At 39.4% G+C, this 25,110-nt stretch overlaps 1 protein-coding gene across 2 annotated transcripts in view; it reads left to right on the top strand.

Annotated features, from left to right (window-relative positions):
* The first annotated feature begins 4,410 nt into the window (after positions 1-4,410).
* The window catches only part of LOC111580605 (anoctamin-4), a 69,265-nt gene continuing 48,565 nt past the window's right edge, over positions 4,411-25,110 (top strand). The window contains exons 1-3 of one of the 2 annotated variants that reach the window (XM_023288424.3): positions 4,411-4,832; positions 8,503-8,577; positions 19,342-19,566. In XM_023288424.3, the coding sequence (XP_023144192.2) occupies positions 4,607-4,832; positions 8,503-8,577; positions 19,342-19,566 (526 nt within the window). In that variant the 5' untranslated portion in view covers positions 4,411-4,606. Of the gene's footprint in view, positions 4,833-8,502; positions 8,578-19,341; positions 19,567-23,145; positions 23,605-25,110 lie in introns of those variants that run through there. The other variant, XM_035956421.2, reaches the window with a different exon arrangement.

Raw genomic sequence — 25,110 nt, 5'->3', positions numbered from 1 at the left:
CACTGACCTGGACGGGCCGGGCCTGGCTTTCCTCCCCTCCAGGTGTAAGTAATCCAGAAAAGTTGGGACACCTGTAGGATTTGGTAGCGCCAATTTTCAAGGCTTGATCAACCTCCATTGCTGCAGAACAGCTTTAAGGTCATAACCCAATTCTTGTTCCCTGAAAAAGGGCCTTTTTGTATAATTCTGAAATGTACATTATTTTTCAGTTTTGGGTAACTTTACCTTTTTTTTTTTAACCTCTGGCAGTTCAGCACTTACCTTTGTACCATTTCAAGCTATTCCTTGGACTTGAATTTCAATTTTTAAAAAATGGAAAAATTGGGGCATTCTAAAACTTTTGACCAGTAGTGTATATACAATAGTAATAAATATTTATCAATTTAATGGATTTGCAGAATGTTCAGCAGTGATAAACTAAAAGTGAAAAGCAGAAATTGCGGTTCACATATAAAAAAACAAAACGAAATGTCAGTGGTTAGATGGAAGAAGATAGAATGCATTTCTTACCAAATAAAGGCAAAAATGCCAGAAAAGTATAGATGTATACATTTTTTAATTTAAGCTTTCGCATTTTTATTTCATTATATTCAAGCTTATCCATTTTTAATGGAGTATTCCAAATTTTGCCGGTATTTTTAATTGCCATTTTTGCAATTTAATTTCAGTTCTTGGTTACATAATCATCCTCAGATCTGCAACCAGCAGCAATAAAAAGCAAGACATCTTTTGGCTTTTGTGATGTGCTTTGAGTTTAATGTGGCAAGAAAATACATGTCAAACTAAAAGCAGGTTCAATCATTTATTTAGGACAGAAAGCTTCTAACGTTTTTCATGTAATAATGACACAGTAAACGTATGCAAAGAAAGAAAATGCAAAAATGTTTGATAGTATGATAATATTGTATTTCCCTTTCTTTTAATTTAGACGAAGCAAATCCTCCACACAGTTGCAGTTTCTGCAGATCATATGACTGCCAGTCAGACAAGAATGTTAAGAAAAGCCTGAGGACAAACTCTTATCACAGCAATCTTTCTGTTTGTGTAGTAAGTAGATCATGAAGCTTCTTGGACAATGCTTTATTTTCTGGGAGTGGAGCTGCGTTTTGGGGTTTTTTTTGGTGGAACATTTAGATCACATTTTTTGGTGTAGATGTCAGATCAGGTGTAATCTGTAACAGACACCAGTGTTTTCTGTCTGCATTGGAAAGGCGTGAAACAAAAGGCCTGTAATTCAAGTTTGTGTGAACGGAGGCCTGTCTATTATTTACAGCTTTGGTGTCTATACAGCAAATGAGGTTATCATCAGCTTCGTAAAATTCAAAGCCAGAGCAAGATTATGACCGAGAGTCCTACACCTTGTACATTTGTACAATGCAACTGTGGTTAATGCTACATCTGCTGCTTTTATCGTCTGTGAAGATTCTCAGTCCTCAACATCTTTTGTTGAACTGGCTCACAGCTGATCAGGCTGTTTGTTAAAGCTCTCTCACACACACACACACACACACACACACACACACACACACACACACACACACACACACACACACACACACACTATCTCTATGAAAACACCGAGATCATTGTTGTTAGAGATGATAAGGTGAGATGTAAATCCTGAGATGATGGAAAGCTAAACACACCCAAGTTGACACACAGCTTCATTACCAGGCGGCAGGCTAGCCCTCGCTCAGCTGAGTCCCCTCTACACTCTGTAAATGTGGAACAGCATAAAGGATCTCTGCAGTAGCTGAGTTATTATCGGACAGATCTGGGCTGTTTCCCCTGGGCCAAAGGGACTTCCTCAGCTGAAGCGTTTCTCCCACAAAAGCTCTCAGAGTCTTCAGCAGTGCAGAGCCGAGGCTGCAGGCCACAGTTTACACACAGTTTTTGAAGTGATTTAGCCTTTACTTGATTTAGTTTGGCTCAAAATTTGTACTTGGCAAACTTTTCCGGCCTCTCATATCAGAAAAAGATGTAAGTTTGAAGAAAGTGTGTGTTTGATTTTGCAACCTAGTAGTCAAGTTGGGTTTTAGGCTTCTCTTGTAGGTGATTCAAATAGTTTTTTCTCTCTGACACAAAATCTTGTTATGATACTGCACACTGAAGCACACCCTTGGGAGAAATTTTACATCAAGAAAACATCCACAGAAGCAGAGAAAATGAAGTTGAAGTGTTAATGTCTGCAGAGTCCTGCAAACATGATAAGAAAGACACTAAGATATTTCTCAGTGCATTGTAGCACATCCCTGCTAGAATTAAGATTAAATTGAACTTACAAATGATTTTGCCTGCATAAACAGGGGCTATAGTCCCCGACGCAGCGGTCATGGGTTTGAATCCAGCCCATGGCCATTTACTGTATGTCATTCCCCCAATGCAGTTACCCATGTTTCCTGTCTCTCTCTCCACTGTCCCATATATATAAAAAAGGCCAAAAGAATAACTTTAGCAAAAGCAAATGTACAAGTTGGGAGGAAGAAATGTGTGTAATACATGTGTGACCATAGGGATGTCAGTAAAGTATATAAAAGAATGACAGAGATGGAGTTCTTTGCAGGACACCTCTGGAGTTGGATCTTGTCGGAAAACCTCCAGAAAAGAGGATCGTACTTCAACAGTATGTGTCTGCAGACCCAGAGGCTGCACTCACAGGGCTGCACCGAGAGGGCTTCTGCTACAGCTGCACATTTAGAGCATTTTTTAAAGACAGTTACCACAATAGATGATCACTAAAGTGCACAATTTACGATTTAAATACACAACTTGGGATTTCAAAGGATGATTTCACTCAAAATATACTTAGAATTTAAAAGGTTTATTCAAGGAGTATTCCACTTTTATTTTGGCTCCTGTGAGTTTGTCTACAGAGCAGGAGGCTGTACTTTCAGGACCACACCGAGTATTCCACACAAAATACTTGTTCATGTCCTACCTAAAATTTTAAAGGTTTAATTCCCCCAAATAGTACTGAATACAAAATCATAACTTCTGAACATACAGTTAAATATATAACACTTTACACTACCATTCAAAAGTTTGGGGTCACTTAGAAATGTCTATTTTTGAAAGAAAAGCAGTCTTTTTCAGTGAAGATAACATTAAATGAATGATAAATCCAGTCTAGACATTGTTAATGTGGTAAATGACTATTCTAGCTGAAAACAGGTGATTTTTAATGGAATATCTCCATAGAGGTACAGAGGAACATTTCCAGCAACCATCACTCCTGTGTTCTAATGCTACATTGTGTTAGCTAATGGTGTTGAAAGGCTCACTGATGATTAGAAAACCCTTGTGCAGTTATGTTAGCACATGGATAAAAGTGTGAGTTTTCATGGAAACATGAAATTGTTTGAGTGACCCCAAACTTTTGAACGGTAGTGTATATAGTTATACACAAACCTCATACGGTCACAACAGTCATATACAGATGGATGACAAGTTAAAGGAAAAGTCAACAAAAAGTGTCTCATTAAGGTGGTGTCCCACTATATGCTGCAGAACAGCCTCAACTCACTTTCTATCTAAATGTCTGAAGCTCTGCTGGAATGATGGAACACCATGCTTTTCCCTCATTTGGCATTTTAATGAAAGTGCTGCAAAGTGCAAAGATATCAGTTCAATATCTCCTATAGGTGACTAGCTGGGCTGAGAACTGATGACTGCAAAAACTACAACATATGATTCACATCATTTTCATCAACCCATTCAGTGACCCCTTGTGTCCTATGGGTGGGGCCATTGTCAGCCTGGAGGAGACCACCAACATCACGATTGAACTGCTTCTTTATAGTATAAAGATCCTTCCCTCTAAGTGGACAAGTGGACCTAAACCAGAAAAATTAACACTTAAAAACATAAAGGATTTGTTTTTGAGTGTGATTTTATGAGAGGTGATTGACAGTGACCAAACAAATCACTGATTGGCATTAGGTTCTGGTTCATGGATGTATGAGTGGCATCACTTCATGCCACTGAGTGTTGACCAAATGTGCAGCAGGGGAAAAGAACAAAGAAACATTAAAAAAGAAACAGCCCAAACCCCTGCCACAAATCAAAGAAAATTAATTCTAATTAATTCCAGGGTCTTTTAACGCTTTTTTTGTTTGTTTTCTTCTTTTTTATTAGTCTCTCCTTTGATCCTAGAGGTGCAATATTCAGACAGCAGGATACAAGCAAACTTACAGGAAGCCTGAATTACTTTGCAGTTTTTTTCATTTACTTAGTATGACTATAACAGTCCTTTTGGGGATAATAAAGTTTCTATGGTACTTAACGTGGAGTTTATTTTGTAAAATTCTTTATCTTGGCACCACAGATATTCCCATAGGAGCTTGACACTGCGACCTCATCAACCACGTGAAGCAGCCACGCCTGCAGGTCGTGCGTAAAGACTGCAACACCAACCGCGGGACGAGCCGAGAAGAGCTGACATGATGGAGCGGCGGTGAGCCGGTGCCGAGTGCAGGTCTGAGCAAACAGTGCTCGGAGTTTCAGGCTGGCAGTGGGTGGAGTCAGGGATGCTTTGGGTACCGGAGAAGTTGTTGCCTCTTCACGCCGAAGCCATGCGTAATGCGTGCGAGCGCCGCTGGTGAGGAGGATGCTGGATCATGAAGCAGGAGCCGACATGCGACTGGTCCATCAGATCAACACAGGTATGAGGATCCAGGCCGGGAGCGAGCACTTGGGCTGCAGCAAGGTGGGAGAAAACCAGGACAGCCAGGTCATCTGTTTGCAATGTCAGGAGGAGGTGGTGCGGGTTTGTCCGGGGAGTCCTCGCAGTCCTCGCCGCGCCATCGCGACGCGCCTGTCCTCCGGATCCGCAGGTAAAGGCATCCAATGCAGCAAATGGCAAAAAGAGAGAATGCACACTGTCAGAATGCTCCGAAATTTGTCCGAGTTTCATCATCTTACCATCAGCTACACTAATTTCGGGGTTAAGTGTGGGGTCATGAGGGTGTGGTGCTCCGAGTGAGAGGTTGGGACAACTTTTAACACACACGTAAGTAGTGTAACACCTCCTGCCCTTCAACATTAATGAATTACACCACATTACAAACTAATCTGCGTATTTTAGCTGTACTTTTTAAACTGGGGACCACCAGTCCTAAGAAAAAAAAAGTTGATTTCATTTGGTAGCTCATTAATTTTAGCATGTAATTGAATTTTGACTTATCAGGACCAGAAAATGTTCAAATTAGAATTGCCTTTAGTCAAAAGGATCATCTGAGACACACATTTAGAGTTTGGATGCTATTTTTCAATGAACATTCTGCGATGGTGTAGCTCATTCATGTGATGATAGATTATACATGTCACTGGGAGCTGCTCAGAGGCTGATAGGTTTGCTCAGTACAACTACAGACTTTTGGAAATAAATGGTACCTGCAGCTTTATCTTCAAACATGGAAGCAAATGCAAGTGCTTAAGCTAAAAGACTCCCAGTCAGTGATAGATGTATACACTGTGCTGCATTTGCTCTTTTCTTGATGGAGCTGTAGGTGTTAGATTAAGGAAATGAGAGTTTTATACAAAAGTTCTTTAAACTAGCAATGAAGCATTTGAGTCCAGTTCTCTGTCCAGAGTGAAAATGTGAGGTGGCACCTTTCAAATAGTGACTGCAAAGACAGAGACTCTTCTCTGCTGAGACAGATTAATGATTTAACCTCCATCTCCCCTGATACCTTGGTGTTCCACATTAGGCCTTTAGTTTCCAGTGTCAAGGTTATGTTTTTTAATTAAACCTCAAATAAGTTGGTGTTGTAGAGACATATATGTACACTGCACATTGTTGGTGAGCTGCTGTCTTGTGGAGAGAATGTTACACAAGCATAGCAGATGAAATTATCTTCATTCTTTCACTTTTCCTGCATTAGTCGAGAAATCCTTTGCACCAAAATTGCGATAAACTGTTACGTCAAAGATGCCACTCATAATGATCAGCCAACAGAGAATTATTAGTCAAATTTGCGTGTATTTCAGTTCTATAAACATTTTTGCAACGTCGAACTCAATGTTTTGGTTTGACAGCTCACAACCTCAGTACTTTGATTCAGGTTTGAGTTACTTTTTTTCAGAAAGTTCTGATAAGCTTACTAGTCACTACCTTTCCAACACCACACGGCTGGTGAACAAAGTGGAGCATTTCACTGCTAAAAGGCTAAATGTGTTCCATGGAAACGGTGGAGATCAAAACGGAGCTAAAAAGGAAAAAAGTAACACTGCTATATTTGCCAGGCGATTACTATAAGGTAAACAGATACCTATTAGCAAACTGGTTGACCACAGTAATGTTATAGTGATAATGATGAGATATTTGGATCACATTGCAGAACACAGACTCAGCAGCACACTTGAAGGGCTTTATCGTAAACAGTCTTAGTATTGAGAATTGAACCAGGTTAAGCCTGATCGTGGAAGCGGCCTGGCAAGGAGACAACTGGAACCTGAGCTATAAGGCAGTTTCTAGTTAGAGCAAAAACACAGCGAAGGAATAATAGGACGACACAGCCACAGAAGTAGACAGAGCAATCCGGTGAGGAGCGGGGTTTAAGTACTGCAGCTTGTGATTGGTGGATAGATCTCATGTCTCCACACCCACAAAAACAAACACATTGTAAAAAAGCAATGAGGACAAAAACGAGCAGGGGAGAAAACCATAGAAACATAAGGAACAGGAAGAGAACGATTACATATAGTGGCTGCAGTTTAAACTAGAGAATCACTCAGAGAGCGCAGCACTCCGCCAAGGCTGTTCATTCCCCCATATAGCATTGTCTGAAATGTAGCATTTTTTGTAGAAATGCAGCATTAGATTATTAGTTATTGATGGTCAGAAATCACGGCAACAGAGAATGTGACCATTTAACCCCTTGATGCCTAAATTCATTTACAATTAAATAAAAAGCATTTTTTGTGTTTTTGCTTTCCAGGTGATGCTAAAATAAGTGGAGCTTGTTAATTTGTCTATTACACATTGAACAGATACATAATAATAAGAGCAGATCTATAATAATTAGGTCCCACTCCGACCGGTCCTACGAGAAAACCAGTGCTTGCAAAAGGTTCCGAGGTACATATTGATTATGCACAAACCGGCATTGGGGGAATGGATATGCTATCTCGGCTACAGTCTGAATGAAAGAGGTATGATGCAAATTCGCGACAACAGGCATCAATGGATTAATACAGATGTACCTACAAACAAAATGACCTTACGCTGAGCAAGAATTGCAGGAACTGAGCAGGAATTGATGGGACTCAGAAACACCCCCACAATTGAATCAGTTGTTCCTTGTATCATTTCCAACGGATAAGTCCCAATAAGTCTGCAGCAGTGGATTTGTAGTAGGATCACAATCATGTGATCATCAGCAGGCAGCTGACGTAGTGTTCACTTGTTGTCATGGTTACAGTGACGCCGTGCCACTATTTTACAATGATATGGAAATCTTTAACGAATCTGTGGATCCAGACTATAAGCTGCATCACTGCTAAAATCTAATCACTTGGTCTTTGTGTCATTTCTGACCTTCCCTGAAAATTTCATCCAAATCCGTTTTTGAGTAATGTTGCAAACAGACAGACAAACAGACAAGTGTAGGCCGATCATCACATAACTCCGCCACTTTTCTTGGCAGAGCAAAGAAACAACCAGTTAGAATCATTCAGCAGTATCTGATAGTATGCTTTTGTCATACGTCTATGAAATAAATGAGACCATTTTCTACCAGGCTGTAAATTTATGTCAGTACATTAATTTGTCTGACCATTCTTGCATCACTAAAATTATAAGAAGTGCACGCAATATTCACCTCACCGGTTCAGTCACGCTTCAACAGTGATTAGTAAATCTCCTTAGTCCCAGGTACAATGATTGTGTTGTAAAGGCTCCACTTCTTGCAGAGTACCAAGCATCCAGATAAGAAGGTGATAAACTTCTGCAGAGTTTGAGACTTTAGAGTCAGTGAGTTGTTTTCTTCCTGTAAGTCTTGCAGTGTTATGGGCTCATTTCCCTCCAACACTGCGAATGTGATGAATTTCATTCCCAGCGTTATACCACAGTGGATGGTTTTATTCCCTCTATATATAAATTGATAGAATAAAGCACTAAAGCTGCCAGAGTCGTAGAATTTATTCCCCTAACTCTGCCAAGGTCAGGAGTCCCCCCCCCCCCTTGTGTAGCTCAGTGTGGATCAGGGCACTAACATTGCAGGATTGGGGCTTTCGATCGTGTTACACTGCAGGGTCACAGATTTTGTCAAACCCTCTGGAACAGCACAAGGCTCAGTGGCTCAGTGGACATTATTAAAACAGCCAGATACACAATACTCTGGGAATCAGAAAAAAACTTATTTGCTATTCATTATAAAAGCTGTGGCTGTGAAACTATTTAATAGTCACCTGTGTTAAAAATCAATGCTGTTGTTGCACTGTAAGTAGCTCTGGATCAGGTTTCCTCTTGTACATTCTGTGTGATCTGTCCTCCTGCTGTAGACCGTGAGCCCAGCAGCAGCAGCTACAATGTCTCTTCAGGAACCTTCTACAGCTGCGTCAGTCAGATCACCATCGGTAAGTGAACTTTAAGACTGACTAAGCAGTTATTGTTGAAAAAAAAAAATGCTCTGCATGTTTTGCTTGTCTATGAAAGCTCCACTCCAGCTGTTTCTGTGTTAGTAGGATATCTGCAAGAAAATCAATCTGCACAAAACCTCTGGTCCATTCTGCAGAGACAGTAGCTTGTAACCCTCCAAAACAAAGAGGCCTTACAGCAGCAACCATGGATTCACCACTGAACCAGAGTTACGTGGCAGCATTAAACCTTACATGCCTGTCAGTACACAGAAAGGGAAGAAAGCACATCATAATCAGCTGAATCAAGCAGCATAGTTTATTTCCTGGTCCAACAGTTCTAATTAGTGCAACAGTGAAAGGGCTCCTCTCTAAATACATACATGCTGTTGTGCTGATTTGTACACTACTGCAAAAGGAGTTCAAATTTAACAGGATTAAATGTCAACAGGTAAATCTTTTCTTACCCATCAACCCACTTATTAAATTGTGAAGTAAGAATAATTAAACCTGTAGAGATTTTGGGGCCTTGGTGGTTAGCACTTTTGCCTTGCAGCTAGAAGATCCCCGGTTCGCGCCCCAGCCTTTCTGCATGGAGTTTCCATGTTCTCCCTGTGCATGTGTGGGTTTCCTCCAGGTACTCCGACTTCCTCCCACAGTCCAGAAACATGCTCAGATTAATGGGTAACTCCAAATTGTCCGTAGATGTGATTGTTTGTCTCTATATGTAACCCTGTTTTAGACCCCTGCCTTCACCCTAAAAGCTGGGTTATACTTTCTGCACGCATATGACGCGCGGAAATGAGATGCGTGGAAATCGGCTCGAGAGAACATGCGTGACTTTATGCTCCATGTGGCATCTGCTCCCAAACTGCAGGGGGCAGTGTACATATTTTGAAATAAAATTCTGAGATTTTTCAGAATTTCTTCTGTACCAAGCAAAAGGAACATTTACTCCTCTGTAAAGAAAGTAATACCTGAAAATCTGGTTGCAAGGATGCCAGAAAAAATATGATAAAAAACAGTGGAATACTGAAACTTCAAAAGCTGTGGAAAAAAACAGCACAAAACAAAACTGTGAAATACATTATCTGTAAAATAATTATATTTTTAACATATTTAAATATAGTAAAACCATGTAATTTTACAGTCACATGGTGTAAAAATGAATTACTATTTGTAAAAATTCAGATTTTGATGTGGATTTCACTTACTTTTTTAAAACAATATGTAAATTAATACTTTTGTGTAATTTAGTATGAGATATTATTTTTTATTTAATGAAACGGGAGATCTGTAAAATCTAAAATTATTTACCATTTTAAATTCATTAATATACATATTTTTTCTTTCAAATAACGACAAATGTCTATAAAATAAACATATGTTGTTGATTTAAATACAGTTTGAAAAGAATTCTAAAACAGTGTCATTTTACAGTCAAATATTTTAAAAGAACAAATTACCATTCATAAAAATACAAAAAATTGATGTGGACATTATTCATAGTTTTGACCTGTTTTTATTTCCTTCTTTAGTCTTTTGTATTTATTTATTTTTTTGCAGTCAACATATGTTAATCGTTTATTCTGTGATTTCACAAGATATATCTGTAATTTAACAAAATATGGAAAATCTATGAAAAAACAGTTAATTGCTTTTAAACATATTGTTAAAAACAATTAAAAAACTAGAAAAACACTCAGAAAGCGCAGTGCTCTGTAGCATTTATTTTATTTTTTTTTTTAGAAATGCAGCATTTGATTATTAGTTATTGATGATCAGAAATCACAGCACCATAGAATGTAGTCATTAAATATAGATGTCAATATGTAGCGGGTGGCGGTAATTGATGGGACTCAGAAACACCCCCACAATTTAATCAGTTGTTCCTTGTATCATTTCTGATGGATAAGTCCTGATAAGTCTACAGTGGTAGATTTGAAGTAGGATCACAATCATGTGATCGTCAGCAGACAGCTGATGTAGCGTTCACTTGTTGTCATAGTTACAATGATGCCGTGCCACTATCTCACAATGATACAGAAACCTTTAACAAATCTGTGGATCCAGACTATAAGCTGCATCACTGCCATAATCTAATGAGGTGGTCCTCGTGTCATTTCTGACCTTCCCTGAAAATATCATCCAAATCCGTTAGTCCATTTTTGAGTAATGTTGCTGACAGACAAACAGACGAACCAACACCGATTGTCACATAACTCTGCCACGCTCCTTGGTGGAGTGAAAATCATTGTTTTACAGTGTATCACATTGTTGGAATCCTGATGGATGATCAATGCATACTCCTATTAACTTATAGAAGACAGTCAGGTTGTGGACAGTTATACATAGAAGTCAAATCTTTTCCTCACACCAAAAGATGTTAACCATATACCATGTTGTCATGTCGCAGCAGAAAAGATTAATGACTGCTGAGTTCCATTTAGCTGCTTTGGTTTTCGAGTCCTGGTATAGTGCATGTCGGCTCACTGTCACACTGAACAGAGTCATTGTAATGCTATTACTTAAAAGGCAGTATTTGGTTCCAGTGTGGGGTAGTAATGTGTTAAAATTAGTATCAATTATAATCTTCCTGACAGCATGATGAGGGGGAACTAGGATTTGCTAAGCAGTAAGAAAATGAAACAATTCCCCTGACATGTCCTTTGGTTTGTACGTCCGAGGGTTGTTGACAGGAAATAGGTGCACCGGTGACGAAGTTGTCTGAAATCATTTTCCTGCCTGTCATAAAACTGCAGCCTCATGCCATGTGCGGTGTGGAGGCCTTGCTTCTTGGCATTTTTTCGATGAATATTACAGCGGTTGGAGGAGAAGCTGCGAGCTATAAGCTGTGACAGTGAAGGGTTCAGCTCAGGCTGCTGCTGCTGCTGCTGCATGCAGGTGTTCCTCTCTGCTCTTTGTGCTAAATAAAAAAACTAATGAAGTGCTGAGGGAGAGCTTTAGACCGTTGAGACTCATCCTGTTGGTTTTACAAAGGGAAAGATCTATAGTCTTGCCCCCCACTCTGACATCAAAAAGACTCAGTGTGCTGCCTGTGATTTAAAAGCCCTGGCCTTTGTTTGAGGGGAAAGTACAAGTCAGCATCACTGTAGGTTCTTAAAAGTTCTAATCGATTATAATCTTGCATTAATTCCAGCCTCCTCCATTGTTGTAGGAATTTACTGCAGTTGTGCAGCTGATAGGCAGAGCTAATCTTCACCCTGAGGCAGGGATTCAGCGAAGAATAACGAGAGAAATAATTGAATACACCAGGCTAAAGTTTAAAAAAGCGCCGCCTCACTGACCATAACCCAGCAAGAGCTCAGTTTAGGTTACATCATTTCTTTGTCTGTAACATGCTGGATATTTGGACATCAAAGGTTTGATAAAAGTTTCTGGAAGAGACAATCTGACAATCGCTACTTAGTGAAATGACTGACTAGATAATTTGCTGGTCACACAGCTGCTTCTTTAACATTTCTTGTGAACAAACACATTTGAGGAGAGATCTCTGAATGCACACTTCAGCGTGACTCATCCGTCTCTGTTACCTGAGGAAGAAGCAATTTAAAACTGCTATGAACACTTTTATGTCCAAGCATGTTTGGATGACACACCATCAGAACAAGATTGTTTAAAACATACCACAGTGTCAAATTTATGGCTCAAAAATTAGGAAAAAAATATCTAATTGCAAATTTTCTAACTGATTTTTTTTGAACCGCGGTTCATTTACTATTAATGTTTATTGATTTAAAATGTGATGGATCATTACCATGAGACACCATCAAAACATTAACTGCTCCATCTTCTAATGGAAGGGTGAGAATTTAAGGTATGCATTTCTTTAAACATGTATGTATTTGACATTTAGTTATTTAATTTATTACATGACTGTAATAATAATAATAATAATAATAATAATAACAACAAAATAAATTCCAAAAAGAAAATAATAAGACCTTTCTGTAAACCATCTCTGACAGGTAATTCATTGCTCAGGAGCATCTAATTATTGGACGGTCTGCAATAGAGTTAATTATACAATAAGATACACTGTATAAAGTATAACACCGTTCCAAAATTTGGGGTCACCGAGGCAATTTCATGTTTTCCATGAAAACTCACACTTTTATTCATGTGCTAACATAACTGCACAAGGGTTTTCTAATCATCTATTAGCCTTTCAACACATTAGCTAACACAATGTAGCATTAGAACACAGGAGTGATGGTTGCTGGAAATGTTCCTCTGTTCTCCCTAGTCCCCGACGCATAGACTGTTTCTGCTGCTCCCTGATAAAAGGAAATAGTTTCTGCTGGTACCTGTTTAGAAAAAAATAAGAATGCAGATGTATAAATGTTAACTTGCTGTTGCTGGGAAGGTTCCTGTTATAATGTTGTGATCTTGTTGTGAACTTGTTTTTCATATTTTCTATAATAAACCAGATAAAACGTTAATGCCTGGCAGTGGCAGACAGCTTTGGTTTGATTTGATTGCATTAATGTTTAGGTTGAGACTGAATTGTTTTAACTGTTACTGTGTAAAGGGAATACTGCTGTTAAAAAGCACTTTATTTGTTTAAAGTGTTTACAAACCAAATGTTACTGTATTTTTGTTCATATAGCAGGACTTTCAAAATAAAAGTGCAGAATACACTACTTTTGAATTCATTATTTAATTTTATGTACAACAATGCGGTTAATCGCGATTCAAAATTTTAATCGTTGCCCAGCACTAAAATTGACATTATGATTTGGAATTCTTCAGATCCAGTCGAATTTCTCTTTCATGCTAATGTGTCGCATGGTTATGTGTGCAGAACGTTGAAAGAAAATGTTGTTTGCGTCAGTGACAGCCATGGCTGGAGGCTCTCTGGTTGTCAGTCCATCGTGGAATGATGGAGTAGGACTGGGATCCTGTGGGTCACGTGGGACTCAATTTGAACTTCGCAGGAGCGAGCAGTAAAAACATAAACAGCTACAAATGATGCTGAAAAAGAGAATTCTTTTTTCAATACAACTCAGCTTGGTTGCAGCAAATGTGCAAAGTGTTGACACCTGCTTCTTAATCCCAAAGTAAACCAGGAATGTATGGAATGGGATCATCCAGTGTAATTACTGCACATAGTTTGTCTTGCTGCTACAGATCGCTGTTTCTCCACACCGTTGTGACTTACACTACTGTTCAAAAGTTTGGGGTCACTTAGATATGTCCTTATGTTTGAAAGAAAGGCATTTTTTTTTCAATGAAGATAACATTAAATGAATCATAAATGAGTATTCTAGCTGGAAACAGCTGATTTTTAATGGAATATCTCCATAGGGGTACAGAGGAACATTTCCAGCAACCATCACTCCTGTGTTCTAATGCTATATTGTGTTAGATAATGGTGTTGAAAGGCTCATTGATAATTAGAAAACCCTTGTACAAATACCATTCATTTGGTGCACTGTACAACCTTCAGCTTCATATTTTACCGCATGTGCTTCTCTGGTCCTGCTCTGCTGCTGCAGAGTCTCCATCAGCTGACAGAAGCACATTCAGCGCTCAAACTCTTGCTCCACCTAAAGGACTTCCACCGGCAGTCTTGTGTAGACACTCGGCTCTAACTTGTTATTGCAAAGTGCAGCGTATGGCCCAGATACCTGCACCTGCATTTGTTGTCTTACCTCTGAGGTGTCAGGAAGTGGAGGGGCTACATATCTGGGGCTCGCGCTCCTCAGAGAGCCACGAGGGCACTTTTTTCTGATGACTGCGACATAGATATTGCTTAGAACACACTATGTCCGCACATTGTGAGTTTTGGAGGTCGTTCAGATACATGCCAGGTGTAGATTACAGTACCACCTCCACCCCTCCCGCCATTTCAGGTGACTTTTATTGGATATTGAGGATCAACGGCGCAAAGCAAATGTTAATGTTTAAGAAGCAAAAAGACAAATTCAGCTCTTTTGAATACAAACAGTACATGGACCGTGTTTCTGCACAAAGCATGATGTCAAAATTTTACATTTACACAGTGACATTGTAGTTTTAATATAATTGACTGACATTTTTGAAACTTTAAGAGTCCATCAGCCTCTGTGTATCGGTTGATCAAAGATTTGGAAAGAAGATGGATGAGGTTGTAAATGCTCACAGGCTCTAAGAATCAGACTAATTCCTGGGTAGGTTTTCTGTGGGTCTGTGGTGCCAATGAAATCACAATGTGAGGGATAACCTCCTTAAACAGTGTTCATTTTTGATAATTTGGTCAATATTTGTGCAATACTTCTGTCACTGAAATGCTCTTTTAAGATGCATTTTACATAGAATTTTTTGTACAAAGTTACTTTTTTAATGTTGAATACAATCTTTTTAATTTTTCCCCTTATGGTATTATACCACATGATTTAATTACCTTATTAACTTCAGCACCATCGCATCCCGATCTGGGCCTGGGATCTTTCTGCATGGAGTTTGCATGTTCCCCCTGTGCATTTGTGGGTTTTCTCCCACAGTAAAAAACATGCTGAGGTTAATTGGTGATTCTAAACTGTCCGTAGGTGTGAATGTGAGTGTGATTGTTTGTCTCTAAATGTAGTCCTGTGACAGACTGGCGACCTGTCCAGGTGTCTCCTGCCTTCACCCTAAGTCAGCTGGGATAGACTCCAGCCCCCCACAGCCCTAATGAGGATTAGTGGTGTATAGATAACAGATGGATGGAACTTCAGCTTGATCTTTTTCTAAATCTAACCAAATAGTTTTGGTGACTAAACTTAACCAAACACTGACTAAAAAAAAAAAAACTAAGAAAATAGAATAAAGACACTAAGTGAAAACTGAAGTCTACAATTCTGCAATTTCATTTAGCAGACGCTTTTACCAAAAGCGACGTATATCTGAGAGTAGATACAACACAAGCAAAGATTTAGGAGCCATAAAGCAAGTTCAAATGTGATATTAGGACTGTGGTGTTTACAGGCAGTGCAGACGAATGAGTCAAAAGGAGACTTGATTATTTTTTTTTTTTTCCGATAATTTTGGCCCAAGAAAGGATTTGGCTGAGAGTCTGCATACTTGTGCCATGGAGATAATGGAGCATCATTAAATGGAGTGATAATAGAGTATTGAGTCAACTAGAAGAGGTCCCAGCTGACCCAAATGTATTTTAATGATGTGTGATGTTAATGCTTATTGAATGATTGATAGCATTCAATGGCTGACATGCAGTATATAACATGTTTCTCCTCTCTGGGCCATGTATTCATTTAGTGCAAGTCACTCCCTTCTAATTCAGACCTACATCTCCGGATCATTCTGCTGCCCTGCTCGGTGCAATCTGCAGTCTGTGTATATTTGTTGGAGTTGCGTTACCTCTCATTGCACCACGGTAACTGATACAGCTAAGTATTTGAGACTGCAATATATTTTATCCAACAATTCCATCACCTTTTTGGAGAGGTCAGTGGTATTCCGTGACGCATCGGTTTGTGTCTCAGCTGATCCTTGTTCCAAATCGTAGAATAAAACAGGAGTGATGACAATAAATACCTGTCGTGTGGATGCAACGCTGCATGTCACAATATTGTTCATTAACATATGTGTTTCTTTAAATAAAGCATTTGTTTTGTAATTTAAGAGTCAGATTTTCTTCCCTTTTATTTACAAAATACTGGATGAGTAAGAAAAAACTATAAAAATCATACGAAATTGTTTCCTCTGTAAGGCCTCACTCCGCCAACGAATGGGGTGAAATTATGTGACGATCCGCATCTGTCTGTCTGTCTGTCTGTTAGCAACATTACTCCAAAACGGATTAACGGATTTGGATGAAATTTGCAGGGAAGGTAGGAAATTACACAAGGACCAATTGTTTAGATTTTGCCAGTGATGCGGCTTATAGTCTGGATCCACGATTTCTGAATCGTTGATAACGGCACGCAATCCTACTACAAATCGACCGCTGCAGACTTATCGGGATTTCTCTGAAATGATACAAGGAATGAGCAGCCTTGGCGGGGTACTGCACTCTCTAAGTGCTTTTCTAGTTCCTCGTGGACTTATTTTCTTCCACTGTACATTAGCCAGTAGCAATCAGTAGATATTTTATTGGTACTTGATCCATGCAAAGTAAATTACACTGTAAATCATGGATTGTAATATGAATGTTGAAAGAATTTACTGCATTCCTTGGTTATTTTTGCTTTCAAGCTAAACCAACCAAAGAAATTCCGCCATATAATTTTCAGGGGAGCTGTTAGATCTTTCTTGCCAGAAGGTGTTGTACCTGCCAAATTCCCCTCAGGGACAATAAAGACCTTCTCACTGCTCTAGTTGTTGCAAATGCTGACTCTATTATTATTTTGGGGACGCCCGGCCTAACTCGGTTGAACTCCGTTGCGTGAAAACCCCTTTATTCTCTCAGAGAGTTAGAGGCTATAAAACAGCTGAGATGAGAAATAGAGTATAGCACAGATATATCCCATCCCTCCTCCTCAGAATTAATCCTCCAGCTGAATGTGCTGTGCGAGGAGCGAGCTGGAAGGTTCAGAGACTGCCAGGCGTTCCACTTCTCTGCTATTGATCGGGCTGTGTTTGTTCATTGCTGATGTACCTTCGAAAATCTGCTTTGCTTCGTGTTTCGCAGGAAACGAGGAGGTGGTGGTGGTTAGGGGAAGTGTTCCTTGGTCCCACCTGCCCGCCCCCCCCCCCCGGTGTGTTGCACAGCAGAAATATAAAATCACAGTATGCTGTTTCGTGTGTTTGTGTAATTAAGCTCAGTTTTAATCTCATCAACCACATACAGTGTATTTGGGAACAAACTTACTGAACTTAAATTTAATTTTCACACAGAATCTTATAGTTTCTGTAGATAATGAACAACATACACTACCGTTCAAAAGTTTGGAGTCACTTAGAAATGTCCTTATTTTTGAAATGAAAGCAGTTTTTTTTTTTCAATAAAGATAACATTAAATGAATCAGAAATCCACATTGTTAATGTGGTAAATGACTATTCTAGCTGGAAATGACTGATTTTTAATGGAATATCTCCATAGGGGTACAGAGGAACATTTCCAGCAACCATCACTCCTGTGTTCTAATGCTACATTGTGTTAGCTAATGGTGTTGAAAGGCTTTTTGATGATTAGAAAACCATTGTGCAATTATGTTAGCACATGAACAAAAATGTGAGTTTTTATGGAAAACATGAAATCGTCTGGGTGACCCCAAACTTTTGAACGGTAGTGTAGGGTAGGCTGAATTACACTAAAAGATCAATAAAATAACTCATTTCAGATAAAGGTGCACCTACAGCAAGCATAACTTAGTGTTTTGTCTGTGTAGATGATGTTTAAGATACCCAATCATAATAATTTAACAATCATCTTCTTTCTTGCCCAGAATTAGCCGAGAACGTTAACACCACATTCATTCCTATGCATTCAGCATGGCACTAGAGCAGAAGCATTTAGCTTAGGTTAGCATTAACTGTAAATGTCTGATAAATTATATGATTATTCTCCTGCACAGTATTGTTTATGTATTAAGAAGACATTGTAGTCCTGCAGTGCCACCTTGTGGTCTGTTCCGCTTTTATTTTGTTAAGCGCGCGTTTCTTCTTCTTCTGCGGTTTTTGTGACGCCGAACTTCCCGTTTCTTTGTCTAAACGACGTTGTGCTTACGCATCGTCAGGGAAACGGTAAAAGCTGTCTAAAAGGTAGTTATACATCACATTTATCTGTTTGAATTGTATTAAGGAAAGGTTTACATTGTGATATACCTCATTATCCTGTATTCGTAGCTCTGAACAGCGACGTGTGTGTATATCGAGCTGGAGAGCATGCTAGCTGATGGCTAACACTTAAATTAGCGCTCTTGGAACGGCGGAATGAGGTATGAAAATGTTAAATATGCATTATTATCAGATGAGTTGCGTTTATTTGTATTGGATGTGAACATGATTTATATGTGAATTGTTTGTGATACTACAGTGAGGCATTTTGTATTCTGTTTAATTCTGTAGTTTTCATGGTGCTTATGGTACAAGGTGCTGGTCGAGAGTGAGAATAAATCAACACCCGTTTGAAAGTGCGTCTTGCTGAGTGAATCCAAGGGGCCTGAAAATGTTATTAATGAATCATTTTAGCATATATCAAACAGAAAGCATCATTTCGTTGACCGTGGAGCGATTTTCTTGTGTGTTTTCTTTTTTTTTTTTTGCCTGTCAGCTGTATAACTATGAGTTGTACTTGGAGTAACACAAGCACTTTCTCATCAGCACATTTGTAACTGAGACCCGGTAAGATCCTGTAGGCTGATGTTAACAGTTTCCTCCACTAGAGGGCAACATTGCTGAGGAGATACTTCTGGCTGTTCAGGTTCATTTATCAATCGGCATAACAAAAAGCCAGTCAAGACATCAAAGGTCCTGATAGTAGATGCAGCAAAATTCCCCTATGATTCTTATTGTTAGCATTGTGACATACAGGACCAGTCAACAGTTTGGACACACCTTCTCATTCAATGGTTTTTATTTAATTGTTTTATACATTGTACTTAATACTGATGACATCACAATTATAAAAGAATTCATATGGAATTATGTTGTAAATAAAAAATGTTAGTCTTCAGTATTAATATACGATATAGAAAATAATACAAATAAATAAAAGGCATTCAATGAGAAGGTGTGTCCAAACTTTTGACTGGTAGTGTATATTATTATTTATATCATTCTCATTTGGGTTTGTTCTAAATGTTGTCTTTTGACAGGGTTTGACCTCGGAGGTCAGGTGGCCATTGGCTTCTCACACTGGAAGAGTCCTTCCTCAACGGGTGGACGGAATCTTCCCAGTCCAGACTGTGTCCACTCCGAGGCCTCTGCCGTCCCGCCCATCAGCGAGCATCTGGAGCCGGTGTCCTGTCCAGCGTCGCTGTCCATCACCCCACTGCCCACCTGCAGCGCCAGTCAGGAGACGCTGTGCGACAGCAGCACAAGTACGTAATGTGCTGGAATTAGTACGTTTTAAAGTTTGAGCCCTCAAGTTAATTTGGGGGGGGTGTTGCCTTGTGGCTAAGTTGCAATCAGCAGCTATAATAATGTCTTCTTGTAACACCACACTGACTCCGTGATGTTGAGATGACGGCTCTGTTGGGGTCATATTAGAACTACTTGGCCCTCTTATGGCTGAAGATAGCCGTGTATGACTCTGGCTGTATGTTTGGGGTCATTGTTGTGGTTCAGAAAGATTTGGGAACATGAAATTGCATGAGATTCTTTCTGTATATCTTTAGCATTATGGGGAAACAACATAAACAGAAATGGAGCCCGAACACTACAAGAGACCTCCACTAGGCTTCAGTGTCCTCTCAGCCCGCAAGCAATGCAAAAAATCATGCTGGTCTTTTGGGGTCTTGCAACAGTCGAGATGTTCAGGCATGCCTCATTCAAGTTCTCTGATCCACAGCCTTTAAGCAATATTACCCCAAGCTTAACAGTCAACTCTGAAATGAACCACCTTTCTCCTCAGTGTTTTTACCTCCTTTTAATCCCTTTTTGTTTTTTAAACTGTTTTCTTGTGACTGACTAAAAAGTCTTCCTCCACATACTGAGAGGGTCGAAGTAGTGGACTTCAGCATCATGGACTTGTAATTTCAAAATGCAGCACATATCACTTAGCATATCACATGGCCTTAATGAAAAATGCCTGCTAAAGTCCCCTTTGCTATATTACAAACACAATGTAAACAATTGCTTTTAACCAAACTGAATGTGCGGAGTAAAATATAGAAATGGGTATATTTCTGGAATCAGCTGTCACTCTGTTTGAAATTCTTTATAAAGTCTAAACAGTCGACATATTAGCAAACTAAATTCACTGCTCATGAAAAGCATACACCTAGGGCACCGAGGGCCTAAATTTCTGTGTTCAGTGTATCATACAGAAACACAATCCTGATTAAACGGACACACTGTTAGTCCAAGACAGTTTAATCCACTCCTAATGGCATCTTCACATATGGTTAGCGGTGTGAAAAACTTCAGTGTTTTTCTATTTGTTTTCCATGCCTGACATGAAAGAGAGGGTTTCTTTTGTTTTTACAGTTTTGAAAGAATTGACAAAAAAATATATTCCAAAGTTGACTTCTGTTAGAGACAAATATTTCAGCTATTTGACACATCAGTGCAGAGCTCCTGCTAAGGTTTTTCTGAACCTCCTGTTCTTTATGCGTAGGTGAGTTGCTTGGCTTCTGACCAGGACATCACTGGTTTCTGCCAGTTCTGAGCTGCTGGCGATTCAAAAGGGAGTCAGCTTGCAGGATCTTTCATCTGCTTTCCTTAGCTGATCCTCCTTGCACATTCTCTTTGTGCTTAGACAGCAGATGTAGAGAACCCTGTGCAGCATGAAAAAATTAGAGAATCTAGTTTTTAGCATTTTAACATGTCCATATGGTGTTTTTTTATATGCTAGAAGACATACAATGAGTTAAGTAAGCAGTCATTGCCATGGCTGAGCATTTGCAACTGAAAACTGCAGTGTATTCTCAGAAACACAGATTCAGACTTTCAGAGTTTCATATGTAACAAACCCATGGAAACAAACCTGTCAGCTTGCAGGGTGGGGCTTTGTGTCATTATTCGCCCTCAGAATCAGGTTTTGGTCGGACACATATGGCAGAATCTCTCCTATGTTACAATTGCAGTATCATTTTAACAGTGGATAGAATAGAATAGAATAGAATAGAATAGAGTTTTATTGTCATTTGCACCGGTACATTGGAATTCTTTGTGAATTTTCTCGAGCCAGCTTTACATACAAGGAAAAACTAAATAAATAATGACAAAGGTAAGAGCAGCAGCAATAAAAAGGAGGACTAAAAATATACATTCTAAAAGTAAAGTAAGTACACATTATAAAAAAAGCACAGTGTATTTTTAAAAAAAGTTTTAAGAAATACATACCCTGACAAGTGAATTGCATATATTTTGTGTCATACCGATGCTATATTGCACTTGTGCTTGAGCAGAGTCATAGATGAGCTGGTGTGCTCGAGCTGCTGTGGAGCGGAGATAGAGGCAGGGTCTCTATAGAGCTTTACGTTCTAAAGAAAGGAATCGTGTCATTACACCCAAACCATTTTACGGCAAAAAGAGATTATTTTTATAGGAAAAAAATGTAAATACACTACCAGTCAAAAGTTGGACACACCTTCTCATTCAGTGCTTTTTATTTATTTGTATTATTTTCTACATTGTAGATTAATACTGAACATTAACACTTTTTTTGTTCACAACATAATTCCATATGCATTCTTTTATAGTTTTGATGTTTTTAGAATTAATGTACAATGTAAAAAAAAAAAATAAAAACCATTGAATGAAAAGGTGTGTCCAAAGTTTTGACTACTAGTGTGTGTTACTTTGATACACAGAGATACGTTTCTAAAACCACCTTATTCTACATGCTATTTAAACATTTGACAAAAACAAACCTTTTGCACCAGATTGTGTAAAAAAACTAAAATTTCTGTGCTTGAAACCAGATGCGATCAGCAGTCACGTGCTGAAAAGGACTATTCAGCTGAACTGTAGGCAGATAGGAGGCAAGTATGTAAACAAATGAAAAGAAGTAAGTAGCAAAATATCTGTAGAATGTAGAGCCAGCATTTTTCCAGTGTTGGTAACACCTGTTGGTGCTAGGAAAAATGTTGATTCCAGGTTTATTTTTTCAACTTTTGTTAAATAAATGATCACATCAGTTTAACTTTTGTTGATTTTTTTCAGATATCTGGCATCATAGCTTTGTCATAGTGAACACATGGCATTAAAAATGTATTTCTGAGTTCTCTCTGCTTCTATCTGTGGCTGTGCTGTTTCCATAGCGATGCCGGATTTTATATTGCAATAAAAAATTAACCCACAGTGAGTTCAAATGTGGCATCCGATCAGTCGTTGCTTGCAGTTCAGGACCATATTGATTAGCACATACCTGTTTTGATTATTTAATCAATAGTCTCTTACTTTGCTACTTTCTTTAACCACATACAAATAAACATTTGATTTATTTGAAAGCAGAATTCTTGGGAAATCAAAAACTTGAAATCTATATGGCACACGCTAGTATAAAAGCTACAAAAATAAGAATACACTGAAACTGATTCACTACACAAATGAGTGTTTTTAGTATGTCAAGACAGATTTTTAAAATGTGAAACGGTCCTTTAATATTAATTTGTAAGAGAGAGAGTGTGTGTGTGTGTGTGTGTGTGTGTGTGTGTGTGTGTGTGTGTGTGCGTGTGTGCGCGCGCCCTTGAGTCTCCATCAGAGGTACACACTGACACTGTCATTGGTGCCAAGTGTCATTGTTTTGGGCTGCAGCAGCTCTGACACGGCCAGCCCTTGCCTCTGATTGGCCGCTGTCAGAGCAGCTTGACCTGTGATTGGCTGGCAGGGAAGCCTGATTAAGAATGCCAATGAGTGGCATGCACCTCCTCTCCCTCTCCCTCTCCCTCTCTCTCTCTCTCTCTCTCTCTCTCTCTCTCTCTCTCTCTCTCTCTCTCTCTCTCTGTCTCCCTCACACTGTAAACATCCTGCTCATGCTTGTGTGTGTTTTTTTTTCCTTCACCGAGGATCTTTGACAGCTTTTCCGTTGCCAGATTTGAGCATCTTCAGTATGGCAGGTCCGCCTGAGTGTGATGTGTTTGTGTGTACAGGGATGTTGGACCGACCGATGCGGTGATGAGGAGTCAGGAGTAAAAAAAAGTGGGGATGCTGGTTTCCCTCGTGGGACGTCGTGTTTGTTTGGTTTCCCTCAGCGAGGTCATTTGCATGCTGTGGTTGGAGGGGGAGAAGGGCTGATTGTTGTGTGTGTGTTTGTGTGTGTGTGCATGTTTCTGTGTGTGTGTGTGTGTGAGTGGAGGAGTCGTCAGGCTGTTTTGGCATTTTGCTGCGTCTCGGCTGGGAAGCTCCCCCCTCTTGCTCTCTTCCCCTGTCAGGGGTGAAGCTGTCTCTCTACCTCTGGCCACCTTCACACGGTGAGTGTCGTCAAGTTGTCTTGAAGCAAAGGCAGCTTGTTCTCCAGAGTGTTTTTGCTGCAGTGCTCTCTCTCATGTGTTGCCTTGTCCTACTCACACTCCCCCTTTACGCTGCTTCATCTCTCACACGCAGTTCCCTGTGACCATGCAAGCATTTGACCTTCACACACACACACAGACACACACTCTCTCCCAGCTGTGACTGTAATTTACATTTTTTTTTCACACACTCTACTTCTTCGTCCTCCATGATGCACTAGTTGTAAGTCACAGAAATGGGTCACCTCTCTGTGAGGAGTGTGAGGTTATCAGCATGTGTCTGCTGCAGCCGTGTTGTCCAGGCAGCAGGTCGACACCAGCAAAATCTCCATCCACTGACCGTCAGGGGGAAGGTGCACTCCAGGGCAGTACAGCTGCATCCAGATGGAACAAGCGATCCCTCCTCACAAGTGACTGACACCCGATCCCCTTGGCAACACATCACACATACACCCACCATCTCCCATTCTTCCCTTTCCCCCTGCAATCTTTTATTCTCCTCTCAGTGTGAGCTGTCATCTCCACGTTGGGTTGTGTTATGCAAGGAACCACATTGTTATTTGGTGTGTTTTTTTAGCTGAGAATATTTCTCTCTCACACCAATTAAAATCCCAAAGATAACCAATGTGGCTTCATTCATCATGAAAAATGTTGCAGTTTTATAACAGCTGTAATTGTCTTGTCTATCTTGACATTATATACACTACCTTTCAAAAGTTTGGGGTCACCCAGACAATTTCATGTTTTCCATGAGAACTCACACTTTTATCCATGTGCTAACATAACTGCACAAGAGTTTTCTAATCATCAATGAGCCTTTCCACACCATTAGATAACACAATGTAGCATTAGAACACAGGAGTGATGGTTGCTGGAAATGTTCCTCTGTACCTCTATGGAGATATTCCATTAAAAATCAGCTGTTTCCAGCTAGAATAGTCATTTACCACATTAACAATGTCTAGACTGGATTTATGATTCATGTAATGTCATCTACATTGAAAAAACTTCTTTTCTTTCAAAATAAGGGCATTTCTAAATGACCCCCAACTTTTGAATGGTAGTGTATATAATGTATGGGAGTGATTATTCACTTAAATGTTTGTAATTAAAGAAGCTGTTAGTATTCCACTTTGAAAACTTCAATTTATGGAAGGACACTTTTTTTTTTTTTATAACTGCAGAGTTTGATGCAACAGAGGCTAAGATATCCTGACTTTTTGCTAGCATGGCCCAACAGCTGCAAAAAATGGATCACTTTCCATACGGCACTTTTTACTTTCTGATAAAAAAAAAAGAGAGCAAGAAAAAAAGTTAGTCAAGTCAAGATAGTCTTGTTGGTTATTGGGTTATTTTCAATATGTACAGTACAAAAAAAAAAACAGATGGGCAAACCTTCTGTGATGTCAACCATAGTCTTCCTGTGCACAATAATCAAAGAGGTGAAGTACGGGTGGAGCTGAGGTG

The sequence above is a fragment of the Amphiprion ocellaris genome, chromosome 21, assembly GCF_022539595.1.
Source record: "Amphiprion ocellaris isolate individual 3 ecotype Okinawa chromosome 21, ASM2253959v1, whole genome shotgun sequence".
Classification (NCBI taxonomy): Eukaryota; Metazoa; Chordata; class Actinopteri; family Pomacentridae; genus Amphiprion; species Amphiprion ocellaris.
This window is presented reverse-complemented; position numbering and strand designations above follow the sequence as displayed.